The 17,715-nt window shown below is 37.7% G+C and overlaps 1 protein-coding gene across 12 annotated transcripts in view; it reads right to left on the reverse strand.

The window, feature by feature from the left end:
• Nucleotides 1-17,715, reverse strand: part of PTPN20 (protein tyrosine phosphatase non-receptor type 20) — a 149,148-nt gene that overhangs the window by 90,250 nt on the left and 41,183 nt on the right. For 9 of the 12 annotated variants that reach the window (XM_082718419.1, XM_082718424.1, XM_082718425.1 and 6 more), the window contains 3 exons: nt 14,590-14,693; nt 5,578-5,675; nt 3,012-3,121 (listed from right to left, as the gene is read on the reverse strand). In XM_082718419.1, coding sequence (XP_082574545.1) covers nt 3,012-3,121; nt 5,578-5,675; nt 14,590-14,693 — 312 coding nt within the window. Of the gene's footprint in view, nt 1-3,011; nt 3,122-5,577; nt 5,676-14,589; nt 14,694-17,715 lie in introns of those variants that run through there. The other 3 variants (XM_082718415.1, XM_082718416.1, XM_082718417.1) reach the window with 3 other exon arrangements.

The following is a 17,715-nucleotide window of genomic DNA, read 5'->3' on the forward strand; positions in this document are numbered from 1 at the left end:
TGTTTTCCCCCAAAATGAAGTCTGCTCTTTCTATTCTTATTCAACATTGTACCAAATGAAACGTCCCAGCTAGTGCAATAAGTTAAGAAAAAGAAATGAAAAACATATACATTAGAAAAGTTAAAGAATAAAACTGTGAAAAGAAGGGCCATCTGTACCCCAATGTTCATTGCAGCAATGGCCACAGTCGCCAAACTGTATAAAGAACCAAGATGCCCTTCAATGGACGAATGGATAAGGAAGATGTGGTCCATATACACTATGGAGTATTATGCCTCCATCAGAAAGGATGAATACCCAACTTTTGTAGCAACATGGACGGGACTGGAAGAGATTATGCTGAGTGAAATAAGTCAAGCAGAGAGAGTCAATTATCATATGGTTTCACTTACTTGTGGAGCATAACAAATAGCATGGAGGACAAGGGGAGTTAGAGAGCAGAAGGGAGTTGGGGGAAATTGGAAGGGGAGGTGAACCATGAGAGACTATGAACTCTGAAAAACAATCTGAGGGGTCTGAAGGGATGGGAGGTGGGAGGCTGGGGGAACCAGGTGGTAGGTATTGGAGAGGGCACGGCTTGCATAGAGCACTGGGTGTGGTGCAAAAACAATGAAGGAAAATAAATTATGCTGAAAATAAAATTAAAGAAAACAAAACAAAACAAACAAACAAACAAAAGTTCACGTAGGTAATAAAAGCAACACAAAACCAAAATCTAACCCATGTCCCAAACATGCTAAATCAAGAACCTACACTAATGGCCTAGCAGCGGAACAGGCATGACTATTTCCAGGCATAAATTCTACTTACCTCAATCTCTGCTTTTCTACACCCCAAATCAACACCCTACCAAACTTTACAAGACATACAAGAAGCAGCAGCAGCAGTGACAAAAGACGTCAAAAAAAACCCAAGGCAATTCTACAGGAAAAAACTTAGATATGACCCATGTGTTAAAATCATGAGAGAGGAAATTCTAAATAACTCTGATTAATATGTTTAAGCTCTTATGGAAAAAGTGGACAAACTATGAACAGATAGGGAATTTGAACAGAGATGGAAACTAGAAGATAAAGTCAAATGTAAATTTTCTCACTAGAAAACTTTGTAAGATGGGCACCTCAGTCTGCCTTCAGCTCAGGTCCTGACCTCAGGGTCCTGGAATCAAGCCCCACATAGGGCTCCCTGCTCAGCCAGAAGCCTGCTTCTCCCACTGCCTCTGCCCCTCCCCCCCACTCATGCCGGCTTGCGAGTACACTGTCTCTCAAATAAATAAATAAATAAATACTCTGTAGGAAAGCTAAAGAATGTTTTCAAGTGGGCTTATTTATTAGTAGACTAACAAAGCTGAGGAAAGAGTAAATAAATTTGCAGATGAGTTGGTAAAAATTATCTTAAACAGAAACACAAAGAAAAAAGAGTAGGAGGAAAAAAGATAAAATGAATACAGGTACAGCCCCTTTAAAAAACAGTCTATCAGTTATAGACTTATGATTCAGAAATCCCACCCCTAGATAGATTTACTTTAAAGAAATGGAAAAGTAGATTTACACAAAACCAGTATGTGAATGTTTGTAGTACTTTTATACATAATTGTCAAAATGTGGAAACATCCAAATATCCCTCAACTGCTGAATGGATAAACAAACTGGTATAGCCATACAATGGAATGCTATTTAGGAAAAAAAAATTAAATACCAATAAAAACAACAGTAGAAACAAATACCAAGCACTGCTCCAAGTGAAAGAAGTGGCACATGAAAGGCACATATTTATGATTCTGTTTATATGACACTTTGGAAAAGACAAAGCTAACAAGAACAAGATCAGATTACTGGTTGCCAGGCACTGGCAGTGGGGTGAGGGAAGACCAACGACAAAAGACGGACGACGAGAAAGATGAAGAATGAAGGAAATTCATCTTGATGGTGATGGTAGACCTTTGTCTATAACCTCACAGAACTGCATGCTAAAAGGATGAATTTTACCATATGTAAATTATACTTTAGTATTTAAAAAGTATTTTCTTGTAAACTATTTTTGTGTCAGACTGTATATTAATAATTAGAATGTGAGATTGCCCTAATTAGATTTGACATTTTCCAAATTTAAAAGTCATTAGAGAAGATTTTGACACTCAATCTAATGTTGAAATGCATGTTCTCTATAATTCTCTTTTTTTTAAAAGATTTTATTTATTTATTCGACAGAGAGGGATCACAAGTAGGCAGAGAGGCTGGCAGAGAGAGAGGAGGAAGCAGGCTCCCTGCCCAGCAGAGAGCCCGATGCAGGGCTCGATTCCAGGACCCTGAGATCATGACCTGAGCCGAAGGCAGAGACTTAACTCACTGAGCCATCCAGGCGCCCCAGGGTTTTTTGAAGTATGGGATTTCCCCTACCTCACACACAAATGTTACATATATATAGAAATTTAAATGTTTTTATTTTATAATTTTTATAACTTATATATGTATAAATCTAGATATGTTCATGGTTATATTTCTGTTTACATTATATACAGATGTAAATACATATACACACAAAATTTTTAATATTCTTCAGTATTATGATTTATTTTTTATACACATCTGTATTTTCTTTTTTCCTTACAACATATGACTATGTGTCATCAAAAAATGTTCCTATTTTATTTATAAAGTATATACTGTGCAACAAATTAAAATTAAGAAAATGAGGAAGCAGATCATAATGCAAGTCTACACAAATCTCTAATTCCTAGTATGAGAAAATATAAATAGCTCATTTTATTAAGCTGACATTGATATATTAAAATACTCAAAGAAAGGGAGAAATTTACCCTTATGATGGTGGGGTGTGGAGCATTTTCTTCATTCTTAAAAAAAAAAAAAAACCCTAGGAAACCATGCTTTCCCCATCTAAAAAAGTTTTTCCCAGCTCTTTCCTGCATTCATATTAGAAATGTCTTCGTTCCTACCTCTGAAATACAGCCTCTTCAAGAATGTGCTAATAGCAATAGGATGAGGTCGTACCGGCAAGCTGAGGTGGGACAGTCCGGGACGGTCCAGGAAGCTCTTCATCCTCACTGCTCCACTTGTCTCTGAGAAACAAGCCACCCGTGGCCAGGGTGCCCTCACTCTCACTAGAAAAGAAATTTATGTATTTGTTCATGGTTTCAAAGAATATATACATTTATGAAAGACTCTCTGGTAATCTGTATTAATGAATGTGTTGACACCCATCTCCATTTTAGTTCAGCTATGTACTTCTGTCCTCTGCCCATGGAGAGGGCCCACTTCCACAGAAATCATGCCCAAGTCCCAACGTCTGATCACAAACTCCATCCCTTCCCACATTTGCCTGGCTTCCAAATTAGGCATGTTGGATCAACTAACGTCCTTTACCTCGGCTACAGGAAGAAAGTACTGAGGCCACCGGGGTCTCTGATATCAACAGAAAGCCATCTGGAAAACACGGGCAGGTCTCAGTCCAGCTTCCTCTACCTTTCTTCCATGGTACCTAATTCTGAACCACCATCCTCATGTAGACCCTATCTTAATTCTCTGCCTTCATAAAAATGTAGCCCCTTCTCGACAATGAAAGCCAGAAAGCAAGAACACGTTCAACATACTTTTTTAAAAATGTGTGCTTAGTTACACCAACATTTTCAATTATTCCTTACTTTCTCCCTGATCAGAATTAATTCTTCCACATTCAACTCCAAGCCTTCTGTCTCCTAGACAATTTTTTCTAAAATTATCTTTTTCATATATATATAATCTCCCCCATGTATGAATTCTTCCAAACGTAAGAATACTTGATTCCCCCAATCTTAAAAATGGAAACCCTTTTCAACTTTCTTTCAAACACTAGCCCTACTGTCTTCCTGTTCCTTTCCAGTTTCTCACTGCTCCATTTACTTGCTGCACTGTCATTTGCAACCCCACTTAACAGAAGCCTCTTAATGTGATTTCTGGTTCTAATCTCTGATGTCTAGAGAAAACTCTCCCTAAATTCAAATTTAATTCTACCCGCCCACCAGCTTCAGGAAAAACCCAGGCCCCTCACAGAAGTTTAAGTTAGTGGCAATCTGGCCCCTTCCTCCTTTTTCATCGTCATGCCTACTAATCTCTTTTGTGCATCTTATGCTTTAACCAAATAAATGCCTTTCTTCTTTTGCTTCTGTGAGTCATTTCAAGTTTCTTATTCGTTCCTCTTCTCATCTTTTTTTTTTTTTGATTACTATAAATATCTAATTGTTGCCCATTTCTTGCCAGATATCATCCACCTTGCTACCCACAATCCTCTTCCTAGATGGGTAGACAGACATATGCATGAATACAACAAGAAAAATTCCACCTGTACTTCCTCCTAATGCTAACAAACTGACTAAAATATGCACTCCTTGGTTTCATGTATATCAAGCTCCTTTACACTCTGACCCACATTATATTTTTGGCTCTACCTCTTATCGTCCCAAGCTTCCTGGCATTCAAATTCACATAATATTTCTCACCATTAATAAGATATTTTCACAACTTATCTTTGTTTAAACCTCTCCCAGCTTGACATTTTCTTCCCTCCCTTTTCCCCTGCTAGATTTATACTTAATTAAGATCCTAAATCCAAATAAATATCCTAAATATTTTTTATTCAAATAAAGTGGTGATAAACTCTCCCATCCATATTTCTGTCTTCTGTATTCACAATCCCTGGACTTTGGCTCTATAACAGTACTTATTATATCATATTTAAATTTGTCTTTTACATATCTGTTTCCCTAATTATAAACTAAAGGGCAAGAACTGTGTAATATTTTACATTTTAATACAATGCTTAGTATATAATTACCATCTAATAATTGGTATATACCATTAGTATATAATAGGATCTCAAAATGTCTTTTGAACTATAATTTATTTGTTCATTTAATGCACTTTTGAAAGTTGCATATGCAAGTTTTAAACTATCTGCATTATTATGCAGTGCTATTCCAGTCACTACAGCTAACATGACTTATAAATCTCTATATAGAAATATGGCTCATTAAGATGTTCTCTTCTTTGATATGATTTTGCATGTCACACCTAAATTTGAACATTTTTATAAGCATGAATGCTATTGTTTCTTTTGTTTTTCCTAATGGAAATTTACTTTTCTCTTGGTTCTTTAAATATTTTCATACATAGTACCAAGAATTCATCATCTAACAGTTCTATTTTTTCTAGCACATTATTTTCTTTCTTGGAAATCCATATAATTTCTAGTGGAATTAATTGTGTCCTGTGCTTTACTTTACCTCAAGCATAATGCCCTCTCCAAAGCTCCCAACACATTTACAAAGACTCTGGAACTGTATAATTGTTGAGTTGACTGAGAAATTAAACTCTTTAGGAATATCTTCTTCTTGTGTTAATACCATATTCATGAGGTCATAAATGCATCCTATTTCTAGCAAAATCAGGTTGTACTTACTACAAAGAATTATCTCTTGAGAAACTAATCAAACATTTGAGGGTTGTTTATTCATGGTCTCCACTGAGAGGGCTATGAGCATGAATGAACAGAAAGCTCATTAAATAAGCATATTGGTTATACCTTTCTGTAGCATCTTTAAAAAGATCATCGTAATTACTGTGTTGGAAATTCTGAACAGGGAGTTTTACCTTCTCTGAGCCACCTGCATTTTCCAAAACCTACAGGAATAAGAATGAAAAGAAAATCATGGCTATGATTTTAGGAATGTGTAGTTTAAAAGAAATGTCTAGTTTCTATAGCTTCTTAAGAAGAATCTTCAATAATAGAACTAAAACCACAGTCAGTGTGATTTCTACTTCTAGAAAATCACCTGAAATGTACTGCTCCCTATTAAATATTTTACAACCTGTCAAAACAAAAGAGCATAAAGTACTATGCACACACAAGTGAATTTTTATTGAATCACCCAAGTTATTTTCTAAAAGTTGATAAAAATAGGCTTCATTTTTTATCAAAAAAAATTATCACTGTAACCCAGAGAAAGCTCTTATCCTTGGTTTACTGTAAATACAAAATTCTTAGCACTGTATTTATCTTTATTTTAGTGCTTATGTAATCTAGTCCAGTAATCCATCTCTACCATGGGATTCCGTACTGCCCCATAGACTTCAGTCCATTCTGTTGCATTCAGAGTCTTCTATAATTAAAAAAAAAAAATTGAGTATAATTAGGGGGGAAATCACATTAAAATAAAGATTCAGTAATTCTGCTTCAATTAATCCATTCATTTGATGATTCTTTTCTGAGGATCTAGTATGCACAGATACTGCTCTAAGTGCTGTGGATTAAACAGTGAACAAGAGAGGTGTGTGTTCTGCTGCTGCAGAGCATGTGTTCTCATGAGGAGAAAAAAATACACAAGCAACCATACAAATTGCAGCTGGTGATGTTAATGCAGTCACAGAGTAGGGTGACATGTAACTGTCATGTACCTAAAAGACAAAAGGAAGAGCTAAGCAAAGAGAAAGGGAAGCATCCTCAGCAAAAGAAAACAGTAGATCCAAAATCCCTGCAGCCTTCCATGGTCTGGCCTTTCCTGGACTGACCATCCTCATCTCATACCTGTTTCTCAGGCCTCATCTTGAGCCATAGCCTATACCATGTCTTTCCATCTTTTCTGAAGTGACTTTTGACAACTCTGATTGTGTAGAACTTCTTAATCTTTCCTCTCTTACTAATATGTTTACATGTCGGGGGGGGGGGGTGTTTTGCTACACTTGATCTTCATCAAAAGGCCGAGAAGCAATGTGTGTGTATTTTGCTTATCCCATGAAACTTCTTAGGCCTGGAATACCTATTGTGGGAGTACCTGCAACCATCATTTTCAAACACGGACCCAAACTCAATCAACTTTAGAAACAAGCATGTCGGGCGCCTGGGTGGCTCAGTTGGTTAAGCAACTGCCTTTGGCTCAGGTCATGGTCCCAGAACCCTGGGGTCGAGTCCCACATCAGGCTCCCTGCTCCTTGGGGAGTCTTCTTCTCCCTCTGACCTCCCCTCTCATGCTCTCTTCTCACTCTCTCTCTCTCTCTCAAAATAAACAAATAAAAAATATTAAAAAAAAAAAAAAAAAAAAGAAACGAGCCTGTTAATGGAAAGATGTAAACGACTACCCAGCACTCTTACCAAGTGTATTCATTTGGCTGAACAAGTCAAAACATAACGATTTAGCCTAATATGAATAAGGATTGGTTGAAATATAAAGTTAATTTATATTTTAATTGTTTTCTAAATATTTTAATTTCTAGGGGATTAGCTAATAACTATTTTGAATAATATAGAAGACAAAAAAAGTCCTTTCCTGTGGTGAGCATACCCTAACATACACAGTTTCTGCATCACTATGTTGGATACCAGAAACTAATGTAACATTGTGTCTCAACTATATGCAAATGAAAATAAGTAGAAGAACAAAAATTAAAATAAAAATAATTTAGGGGCGCCTGGGTGGCTCAGTGGGTTAAGCCACTGCCTTCAGCTCAGGTCATGATCTCAGTGTTCTGGGATCGAGCCCTGCATCGGGCTTTTTGCTCAGCGGGGAGCCTGCTTCCCCCTCTCTCTTTGCCTGCCTCTCTACCTACTTGTGATCTCTCTGTCAAATGAATGAATAAAATTTAAATAATAATAATAATAATTTAAAAGTCCTTCCCTATGCCAGCAAGAAAAAATGCCATCTCTCAAAATATCTTTTTAAAGATTTCATCTGTTTATTTGACAGAGAGAGATCACAAGTAGACAGAGAGGCAGGCAGAGAGAGAGAGGAGGAAGCAGGCTCCCTGCTGAGCAGAGAGCCTGATGTGGGGCTCGATCCTAGGTCCTGGGATCCCCACCCGAGCTGAAGGCAGAGGCCCCACCCACTGAGCCACCCAGGCATCCGTCAAAATATTTTTACAAAATTTTTTAACATTTGTTTTTAATATTGGGGGATTCAATTCACCTAGAACCAATTTCAGTGCAGAGTGTACCCTGCCCACTCTGCTCAACCACCATGTAACCATCTTGTAGTCAGATGGACATTCACAGATCCAGTAGGCCACACCCAGTACCAGATGAGCTTTGCAGAAGGATACAGGTGAAGAGCCACAACATGTCAGCATCACAGCCTTAAGTGTACCCTCATCAGGAGTCCTAACAGCATTCTAGTGTAAGCTCAGGTGTGATGCAATGACACCACATGGGTGTATACCTAAGTCTCCCAGCTTAGAAACCTCAAGCTACACAGGAACCAGTACCTCTTATAATAATTCATGAACCTAACCTCAGGCTCACAGCAAGGGGATTCCCACATTCACCCCATTTGTACCCTCAACAAGACATCATTGTTCTGGTCATAATCCTCGCAGTCCTGGGCCATTTTCACTGTAAGCAATGGGCCTGGTAACACAGGTGATAGCACCTTTATCAGGTTTTCAGAGAAACAGGGTCCTGGAAGGCTAACCCAAGATCATTTCCTCAAAGGGAAGAAGAGAAGATTATGTTCATCTTCACTCACAGGTAGTAAAGCATTTTATTTGTCCTACTGGATAACCAGTTGTACCACACCACTAACTGAGCAGGTCACTGTAGAAATCTACAATGTCATCTGTCATATAAAATGTTCCCACATGCGTGTAAGTCTTTTTTCTGAAATTTCTATGCAGTTTCATCAGTCTTATTTGCCACCTCCTATTGTATTACCACATTTCTTTAATTCCTATATAGCTTTATAAGCCTGGGCAACCTGCACTGCCATGGTCCCTCCACCACATATATACTCTTGCTTTCTTTCTTTCCTAATACTGGCTTGCCTACTTTTGACCTCCTGTTTTCCCAAGTTTTGCAATCAGCTGATCAAATCTCTGTCTCTCTCACTCACTCTCTCTCTCTCTCTCACACACACACACACAAACTGAAAAATTTATTTAAATTAAGTTACACTCATTTTGTAGTTTAAATTAGGGATAACTAGTGGCTCAGTTGGTTGGACATCCGGCTCTTGATTTTGACTCAGGTCATGATTTCAGAGTTATGGGACTAAGTCTCACATCAGGCTCCACACTCAGTGGGGAGTCTGTAGGAGATTCACTCCCCACCCTGCCCCTCTTCCTGTTCTCTCTCTAAAATAAATAAATCTCTAAAAAGGTAAATAAATAAATTAGGGATAACTATGTTCTTCATTTATTAAGACTTAATATCCATTAATGATATATCTATAACAATAAAATATTTTTAAATATTCTCAAAAAAAGTAAATCATACCTATCCTTAGATTGACTCCTACGTACTATTTTTTTTATTAATTTCTTTTCAACGTAACAGTATTCTTTGTTTTTGCACCACAAGCAATACTCGATGCCATACGTGCCCTCCATAATACCCACAACCTGGCTCCCCCAACCTCCCACTCTCCGCCCCTTCAAAACCCTCAGATTGTTTTTCAGAATCCATAGTCTCTCATGGTTCATCTCCCCTTCCAATTTCCCTCAACTGCTTTCTCCTCTCCATCTCCCCATGTCCTCCATGGTATTTGTTATGCTCCACAAATAAGTGAAACCATATGATAATTGACTCTCTCTGCTTGACTTATTTCACTCAGCATAATCTCTTCCAGTCCTGTCCATGTTGCTACAAAAGTTGGGTATTCCTCCCTTCTAATGAAGGAATAATACTCCATAGTGTATACATGGACCACATCTTTCTTATCCATTTGTCCATTGAAGGGCATCTTGGTTCTTTCCACAGTTTGGCGACCGTGGCCATTGCTGCTATGAACATTGGGGTACAGATGGCCCTTCTTTTCACTACATCTGTATCTTTGGGGTAAATACCCAGTAGTGCAATTGCAGGGTCATAGGGAAGCTCTATTCTTAATTTCTTAAGGAATCTCCACACTGTTTTCTAAAGTGGCTGCACCAACTTGCATTCCCATCAACAGCATAAGAGGGTTCCCCTTTCTCCACATCCTCTCCAACACATGTTGTTTCCTGTCTTGCTAATTTTGACCATTCTAACCTGGTATAAGGTGGTATCTCAATGTGGTTTTAATTTGAATCTCCCTGATGGCTAATGATGATAAATGTTTTTTCATGTGTCTGATAGCCATTTGTATGTCTTCATTGAAGAAGTGTCTGTTTATGTCTTCTGCCCATTTTTTGACATGATTATCTGTTTTGCATGTGTTGAGTTTGAGTTTTTCTTTTTAGATCCTGGATATCAACCTTTTGTCTGTACTGTCATTTACAAGTATCTTCTCCCATTCCGTGGGTTGCCTCTTTGTTTTGTTGACTGTTTCCTTTGCTGTGCAGAAGCTTTTGATCTTGATGAAGTCCCTAATGTTCATTTTCGCTTTTGTTTCCTTTGCCTTTGGAGACATATCTTGAAAGAAGTTGCTGTGGCTGATATCAAAGAGGTTACTTCCTATGTTCTCATCAAGGATTCTGATGGATTCCTGTCTCACACTGAGGTCTTTTATCCATTTCGAGTTTATTTTTGTGTACAGTGTAAGAGAATGGTTGAGTTTCATTCTTCTACATATAGCTGTCTAATTTTCCCAGCACCATTTATTGAAGAGACTGTCTTTTTTCCACTGTATATTTTTTCCTGCTTTGTCGAAGATTATTTGACCATGGAGTTGAGGGTCCATATCTGGGCTCTCTACTCTGTTCCACTAGTCTGTGTGTCTGTTTTTATGCCAGTACCATGCTGTCTTGGTGATCACGGCTTTGTAGTAAAGCTTGAAATCAGGTAACGTGATGCCCCCAGTTTTCTTTTTCTTTTTCTTTTAGCAATTCGGGGTTTCTTCTGATTCCATACAAATTTTAGGATTATTTGCTCCAGCTCTTTGAAAAATACCAGTGGAATTTTGACTCCTACATACTTTATTGCAGGTACCATTGTAAATGTGGTGTAATCTATTACAGTAGATAATTTGATATCTGGTAGATAATTTGATATCTCCATCTAATACGTGTCCTCTATAATACCCACCACCATGCTCACCCATCCCCTCACCCTGCCCCCTTCCAAAACCCTCAGTTTGTTTCTCCACAGTCTCTCATGCTTCATCTCCCCCTCCAATTTCCCCTGATTCATTTTTCCTTTCCTTCTCCTAATGTCCTCCACGATATTCCTTATGAAGTAAACCTTTTAGTATTATATAGTGACCTCTAAAGCCTAATACACCTACCAACTACTGTATAATCACAAAACCACATATTTTATATTACATAATTTTATATTTGTTCTACTTTAAATATTTTAAATTTCCACTATGACCTCTTCTTTGACCCATGAGTTTTGAATATGTCTTTAATTTCCAAATGTATGTTTTATCTATTTGTGGTTGACTTCCAACTTATGTCAGAGGCCACAGTCAGTATTATAAAGATTATTTGAAGGGTGCCTGGGTGGCTCAGTGGGTTATGCCTCTGCCTTCAGCCCAGGTCATGATCTCAGGGTTCTGGGGTCAAGCCCCTCATTGGGCTCTCTGCTCAGTTGGGAGCCTGCTTCCCCCATCCCTCTGCCTGCCTCTCTGCCTACTTGTGAACTCTCTCTCTCTCTGTCAAATAAATAAATAAAGTCTTTTAAAAAAAAGATTATTTGAAACTGGTTGAGATATATTTTAATTTGGTATATGGTAAATTTTTATAAATGGTCCATGTAAGCTTGAAAAGAATGTATATTCTCTAACTTTTGGATGCAAGTTCTAGAGATATGTCTGTTCTATCTATCTGGCTAATTTTTTTATAATTTCTATACTCTCAACTATTGTCTATTCTTTTAATAAAAGATATCTTTTTAAATGGTCCACTATCATAGTGAATTTATTAATTCCTTCCTGTAATTATGTCCAATACTGATTTATATATTCTAATGCTTATAAGTTTAGAATTTTATATCTTCCCTGTGAACTAAAGCTTTGTTTTTTTTTAATCTTTTTCAGTGTTCCAAGATTCATTGTTTATACACCACACTCAGTGCTCTGTCTAATACGTGTCCTCCATAATACCCACCACCAGGCTCACCCATCCCCTCACCCTGCCCCCTTCCAAGACCCTCAGTTTGTTACTCCACAGTCTCTCATGCTTCATCTCCCCCTCCAATTTCCCCTGATTCGTTTTTCCTTTCCTTCTCCTAATGTCCTCCACGTTATTCCTTATGAAGTAAACCTTTTAGTATTATATAGTGACCTCTAAAGCCTAATACCTTTATGCTTTTAAGCCTTTTTGTCTGATATTACTATACTACATTAGTTCTCTTCTGTTAGTGTTGTTCTGTGTATTTTAACTCTTTTAATTTAAAACATCAAGGGAAGGGACATCTGGGTGGCTCAGATGGTTAGGTGTCTGCCTTCAGCTCAGGTCATGATCACAGGGTCCTGAGATCAAGTCCTGCATTGGGCTCGTTGCTTAGCCAGAAGCTGCTTCTCCCTCTGCCTTCCACTCCCCCTGCTTGTGCTCTCTCTCTCTCTCTCTCTCTCTCCCTCTCTCCCTCTCTCTGACAAATAAATAAGCAAAATCTTAAAAAAAAAACCCTAAATCTTAAAAAAAAAAAATCAAGGGAAAATGTCCTCCAAAGCCTTCTTCTCATTAAACTACAGAAATAAGCAATAAATAGAATGAGTTCTACAGAGTTGGCCTAGTCCTAAAAACTAGTTTATCAACAATAATTGGTAAAACAAATCCCTAAACATTAATTTCAGGAGAATCAAAAAGGAATGTGAAGATTGTGAATGAAATGGGATGGAGGAAAAGAAAGAGAATAGTACTATTACAATAGTACTATTACAATCCCTCTCATCTCCAACAAGACATGTTTAAAAAGCTATTTTCTTCAAACTCACCCATGAAGAAAAAGTGATGTTACCTGGGCAAGAATTCCTACCATAATTTAAACCTGAGACATATTTCAAGTCACACTTCAAAATCAACTTGATTACATTTATCCAAGAAGCAAGCTGTTTTAGATGTCTGCAATTCAAATTAAAGTCTCACTTAGGACTCTAATAGGTCTTTGATTGAGTGAAATGTGATTTGGCTAACAACGCTAAGAAGGCACAAGGAGAAATATACCAAATTACCAAGATGTCAGGTCTTTTTCGGAGATTGCTCACCGAATCAAATTAATGTCAAATTAAAGAAAGGGCCAGATAACTTTTTCTAAAGAATGTAAGTTAGCTTTCCTGCACTGCATATACCAAGGACATATGAGGACAAAGTGAAAGCAGTAATACGAGGAGATAGGAGCTTGGTTTCTAGTCTCTGATGTGATTGAAAAGCTGTATCACAGACAAATCACTTCAGCTCTCTGAGACTTAGTTTCTTCACCTCTAAAATGAGTGTTGGAATAAAAATGTCTTGACCTATCTTCCAAATCTAATAATCTATAAGTCTGAATCTAGATAATTCTAGGGATAGCATCATAACTGAAAGGGCATCAAGGGGCTATAACATAAAATTAATTCATGAAATGTTAAGAAAAGCAAATTCTGGTAAAATCAGCTGGTTTTCCCAACATGTTACTCTAAAAACCATCCAGAGATGTTCTCTAAGATACTCTTTTCCGAAAGGAAAGTTTAAAGCATATCAAAATTCATCCTTGATAGGTCAAGCCATAAAATTAAGGGGAAAACAAACGATGAAATGTATTTAGTTCTAGAAGGGAGTCAAATATGGTTATAAAAAGGATCTACTCAGGACGTTCTATGAAAGTGCTCACTTTGGAATTATCTCTCCTTCAGGTACAAAATCATTCTGATCAGAGAAAAGTATCAAAGTGGGTCTGAGAACCCAGCAGAGCATTAAGAACTAGAGACCGCCAGCCAGAGATGTGATGATAGTAGGTGGCCTCGATGCAGCCATTTTACCTGTCACAGAAGAATGCATAGATTCCTCTATGAGAGAACAACCAAACCACAGTGCTGTTTTTCAAAGCAGCATGACTGTGAGTCCTAGGTGGAGAGGGCAGCCAAACTGGGGAGCAGGTGAAGCAGTGTCTGTTCTTGGTACTTACTTTGATCTCTAATAATGCTGGAACTTATAGAATGTGAGTCTGAGGACAGCAACACGATGGCAGTCCCAAAGCTCCAGTAGATAAGAGAAAAAAATGCAAACCACTGACATGATGAAAATGCATTCTCTTTTTGTGCTCTGATCCTGGCGTTATCTCCACAAGGAAGAAGACATGTGTAAAGGTGAGAGTGTTTGTCCCAGATTTTTCCCAATCCTCTACCTTTCCACAGTTTGGATACACAGCACCATGCTGTCTCTAACTTTTAAGAATTCCATCAATCAATACATCTAAGGGTGCTTCATATTTTATATGAAATTCATTTTGTAACTCTATTAGTAGCACAAAATGAAATCCATGCCAAAATAAGTAAAATTTCCAGAAGAGTATCAAAAGCTTTCTTTAGAGTTGCAAAGAGTTTTACTCCTTCAAATTACTATTTTGGTCATCTTCAACATCAGAGTGGCAGAGAATGAAAATTACTGTGCTAAGGAGAGCAAAATACACCACTATGCCTTAGAGAGCTTACTCTGTGATTAGATAGTAGCCACAATCATTTAGCAGACATCCCTCTTCTAGTTTTACCTTACGAGTCACTGATTTAGATGTCTTTTTCTCACTTGATGAAGGTGAAGTCTCCCGGGAAATCATGTCTTCCAAATCAGAGTCATTTCCCTTCTTATTTTTTCCTGAAAAAAGAGAAGGAAAGAATTGATCAAATGCAAAGGGCTACTACACAGAGAAAGGTTGTGTCTTAATGAGAAAACCCAAACTACACAAGGGGAATGTTTGTCTATTTTTCCTATTGTACAGTCATCTCATCTTTATCTCCTGTTTTAATCACTTTTCTCCCTGCTTTAAATAAATAACACAGCAAACATGATCCTTCTTCTAGGATCATCCTCAGAAGGTTAATTTTTGAGCAGTCCCTTTGTTCCTACTTCTGTATTATTCTTCAGGTAAATCCTAAATATGCACAATTTCCAGAACCTATGCATTGGGTATCACAGAAGATCATTCTTCTGTCTTTCGGGGTCTACTTCTTAGATGAGGAACAGTGTGGGTCCATATCTGGGCTCTCTACTCTGTTCTACTGGTCTATGTGTCTGTTTTATGCCAATACCATGCTGTCTTGGTGACCACAGCTTTGTAGTAAAGCTTGAAATCAGGTAACGTGATGCCCCCAGTTTTATTTTTGTTTTTCAACATTTCCTTAGCTATTCGGGGTCTCTTCTGATTCCATACAAATTTCTGGATTATTTGCTCCAGCTCTTAGAAGAATACTGGTGGAATTTTGATCGGAATGGCCTTAAAAGTATAGATTGCTCTAGGCAGTATAGACATTTTAACAATGCTTATTCTTCCTATCCAAGAGCATGGAATGGTCTTCCATCTTTTTGTGTCTTCTTCAATTTCCTTCATGAGTGTTCTGCAGTTCCTCGAGTACAGATCCTTTACCTCTTTGGTTAGGTTTATTCCCAGGTATCTTATGGTTCTTGGTGCTATAGTAAATGGAATCGATTCTCTAATTTCCCTTTCTGTATTTTCATTGTTAGTGTATAAGAAAGCCACTGATTTCTGCACATTGACTTTGTATCCTGCCACGTTGCTGAATTGCTGTAGAAGTTCTAGTAGTTTGGGGGTAGAATCTTTTGGGTTTTCCATATAAAGAATCATGTCATCTGCGAAGAGAGAGAGTTTGACTTCTTCACTGTCAATTTGGATACATTTTATTTCTCTTTGTTGTCTGATTGCTGTTGCTAGGACTTCTAATACTATGTTGAACAAGAATGGTGAGAGTGGGCATCCTTGTAGTGTTCCTGATCTCAATGGGAAGGCTGCAAGCTTTTTCCCATTGAGGATGATATTTGCTGTGGGTCTTTCATAGATTTTATGCAGTTCAGGAATGTTCCCTCTATCCCTATACTTTGAAGTGTTTTAATCAGGAACGGATGCGGGATTTTGTCAAATGCTTTTTCTGCATCAATTGAGAGGGCCATGTGGTTCTTTTCTCTTCTCTTATTAATTTGTTCTATCACACTGATTGATTTGCGAATGTTGAACCATGCTTGTAGCCCAGGGATGAATCCCACCTGGTCATGGTGGATAATCTTTTTGATGTGCTGTTGGATCCTGTTTGCTAGGATCTTGTTGAGAATCTTAGCATCCATATTCATCAGTGATATTGGTCTGAAATTCTCCTTTTTGGTAGGGTCTTTGCCTGGTTTGGGGATCAGGGTAATGCTGGCTTCATAGAAAGAGTCTGGAAGTTTTCCTTCTGCTTCAATTTTTTGAAACAGCTTCAGGAAAATAGGTGCTATTTCTTCTTTGAAAGTTTGGTAGAATTCCCCAGGGAATCCATCAGGTCCTGGGCTCTTGTTTTTTGGGAGGTTTTTGATCACTGCTTCAATCTTGTTACTAGATATCGGTCTATTCAGGTTGTCAATTTCTTCCTGGTTTAATTTTGGGAGTTTATAGTTTTCCAGGAATTCATCCATTTCATCTAGGTTGCTTAGCTTATTGGCATATAACTGTTGATAATAACTTCTGATGATTGTTTCTACTTCCTTGGTGTTAGTTGTGATCTCTCCCTTTTTATTCATAATTTTATTAATTTGGGCTTTCTCTCTTTTCTTTTGGATTAGTGTGGCCAATGGTTTATTGATCTTATTCTTTGAAAAAGCCAGCTTCTAGTTTCATTGATATGTACTACTGTATCTCTGGTTATAACCTCATTGATCTATGCTCTAATCTTGATTATTTCCCTTCTTATGTGTGGAGTTGGTTTGATTTGTTGTTGATTCTCCAGTTCTTTAAGGTGTAGAGACGTTGGTGTATTCTGGATTTTTCAATTTTTTTGAGGGAGGCTTGGATGGCTATGTATTTCCCCCTTAGGACCACCTTTGCTGTATCCCATAGGTTGGGACCTAAGTGTCTTCATTCTCATTGGTTTCCATGAATTGTTTAAGTTCTTCTTTGATCTCCTGGTTGATGCAAGCATTCTTTTTTTTTTTTTTCTTTTTTTTACTATGATCAAGTGGGATTTATTCCAGGAATGCAATGATGGTTCACAGGTGCACATGGACCAAAGCGATACAGCATATTAACAAAATAAAGAATAAAAATGATGTGATCATCTTTTTTTCCTCCCAGATTATTATTTTTTAATTTTATTTATTTTTTATTTTTTTAATTTATATTTTATTTATTTTCAGCATAACAGTCATTATTTTTGCACCACACCCAGTGCTCCATGCAATCTGTGCCCTCTATAATACCCATCACCTGGTACCCCAACCTACCACCCCCTGCCCCTTCAAAACCCTCAGATTGTTTTTCAGAGTCCATAGTCTCTCATGGTTCACCTCCCCCTTCCAATTTCCCCCAACTCTCTTCTCTCTAACTCCCCATGTCCTCCATGCTATTGGTTATGCTCCAAAAATAAGTGAAACCATTGGTCTTTAGCTTCCAGGTGTTTGAGTTCCTTCCAAACTTTTCCTTGTGATTGAGCTCCAGTTTCAAAGCACTGTGATCTGAGGTTATGCAGGGAATAATCTCAGTCTTTTGGTATCAGTTGAGTCCTGATTTGTGACCCAGTATTGGTCTATTCTTGAGAAGGTTCCATGTGCACTTGAGAAAAATGAGTGTTCTGTTGTTTTAGGGTGGAATGTTCTGTATATATCTATGAGGTACATCTGATCCAATGTTTCA

The sequence above is a fragment of the Mustela nivalis genome (assembly GCF_964662115.1).
Source record: "Mustela nivalis genome assembly, chromosome: 2".
Lineage (NCBI taxonomy): Eukaryota > Metazoa > Chordata > Mammalia > Carnivora > Mustelidae > Mustela > Mustela nivalis.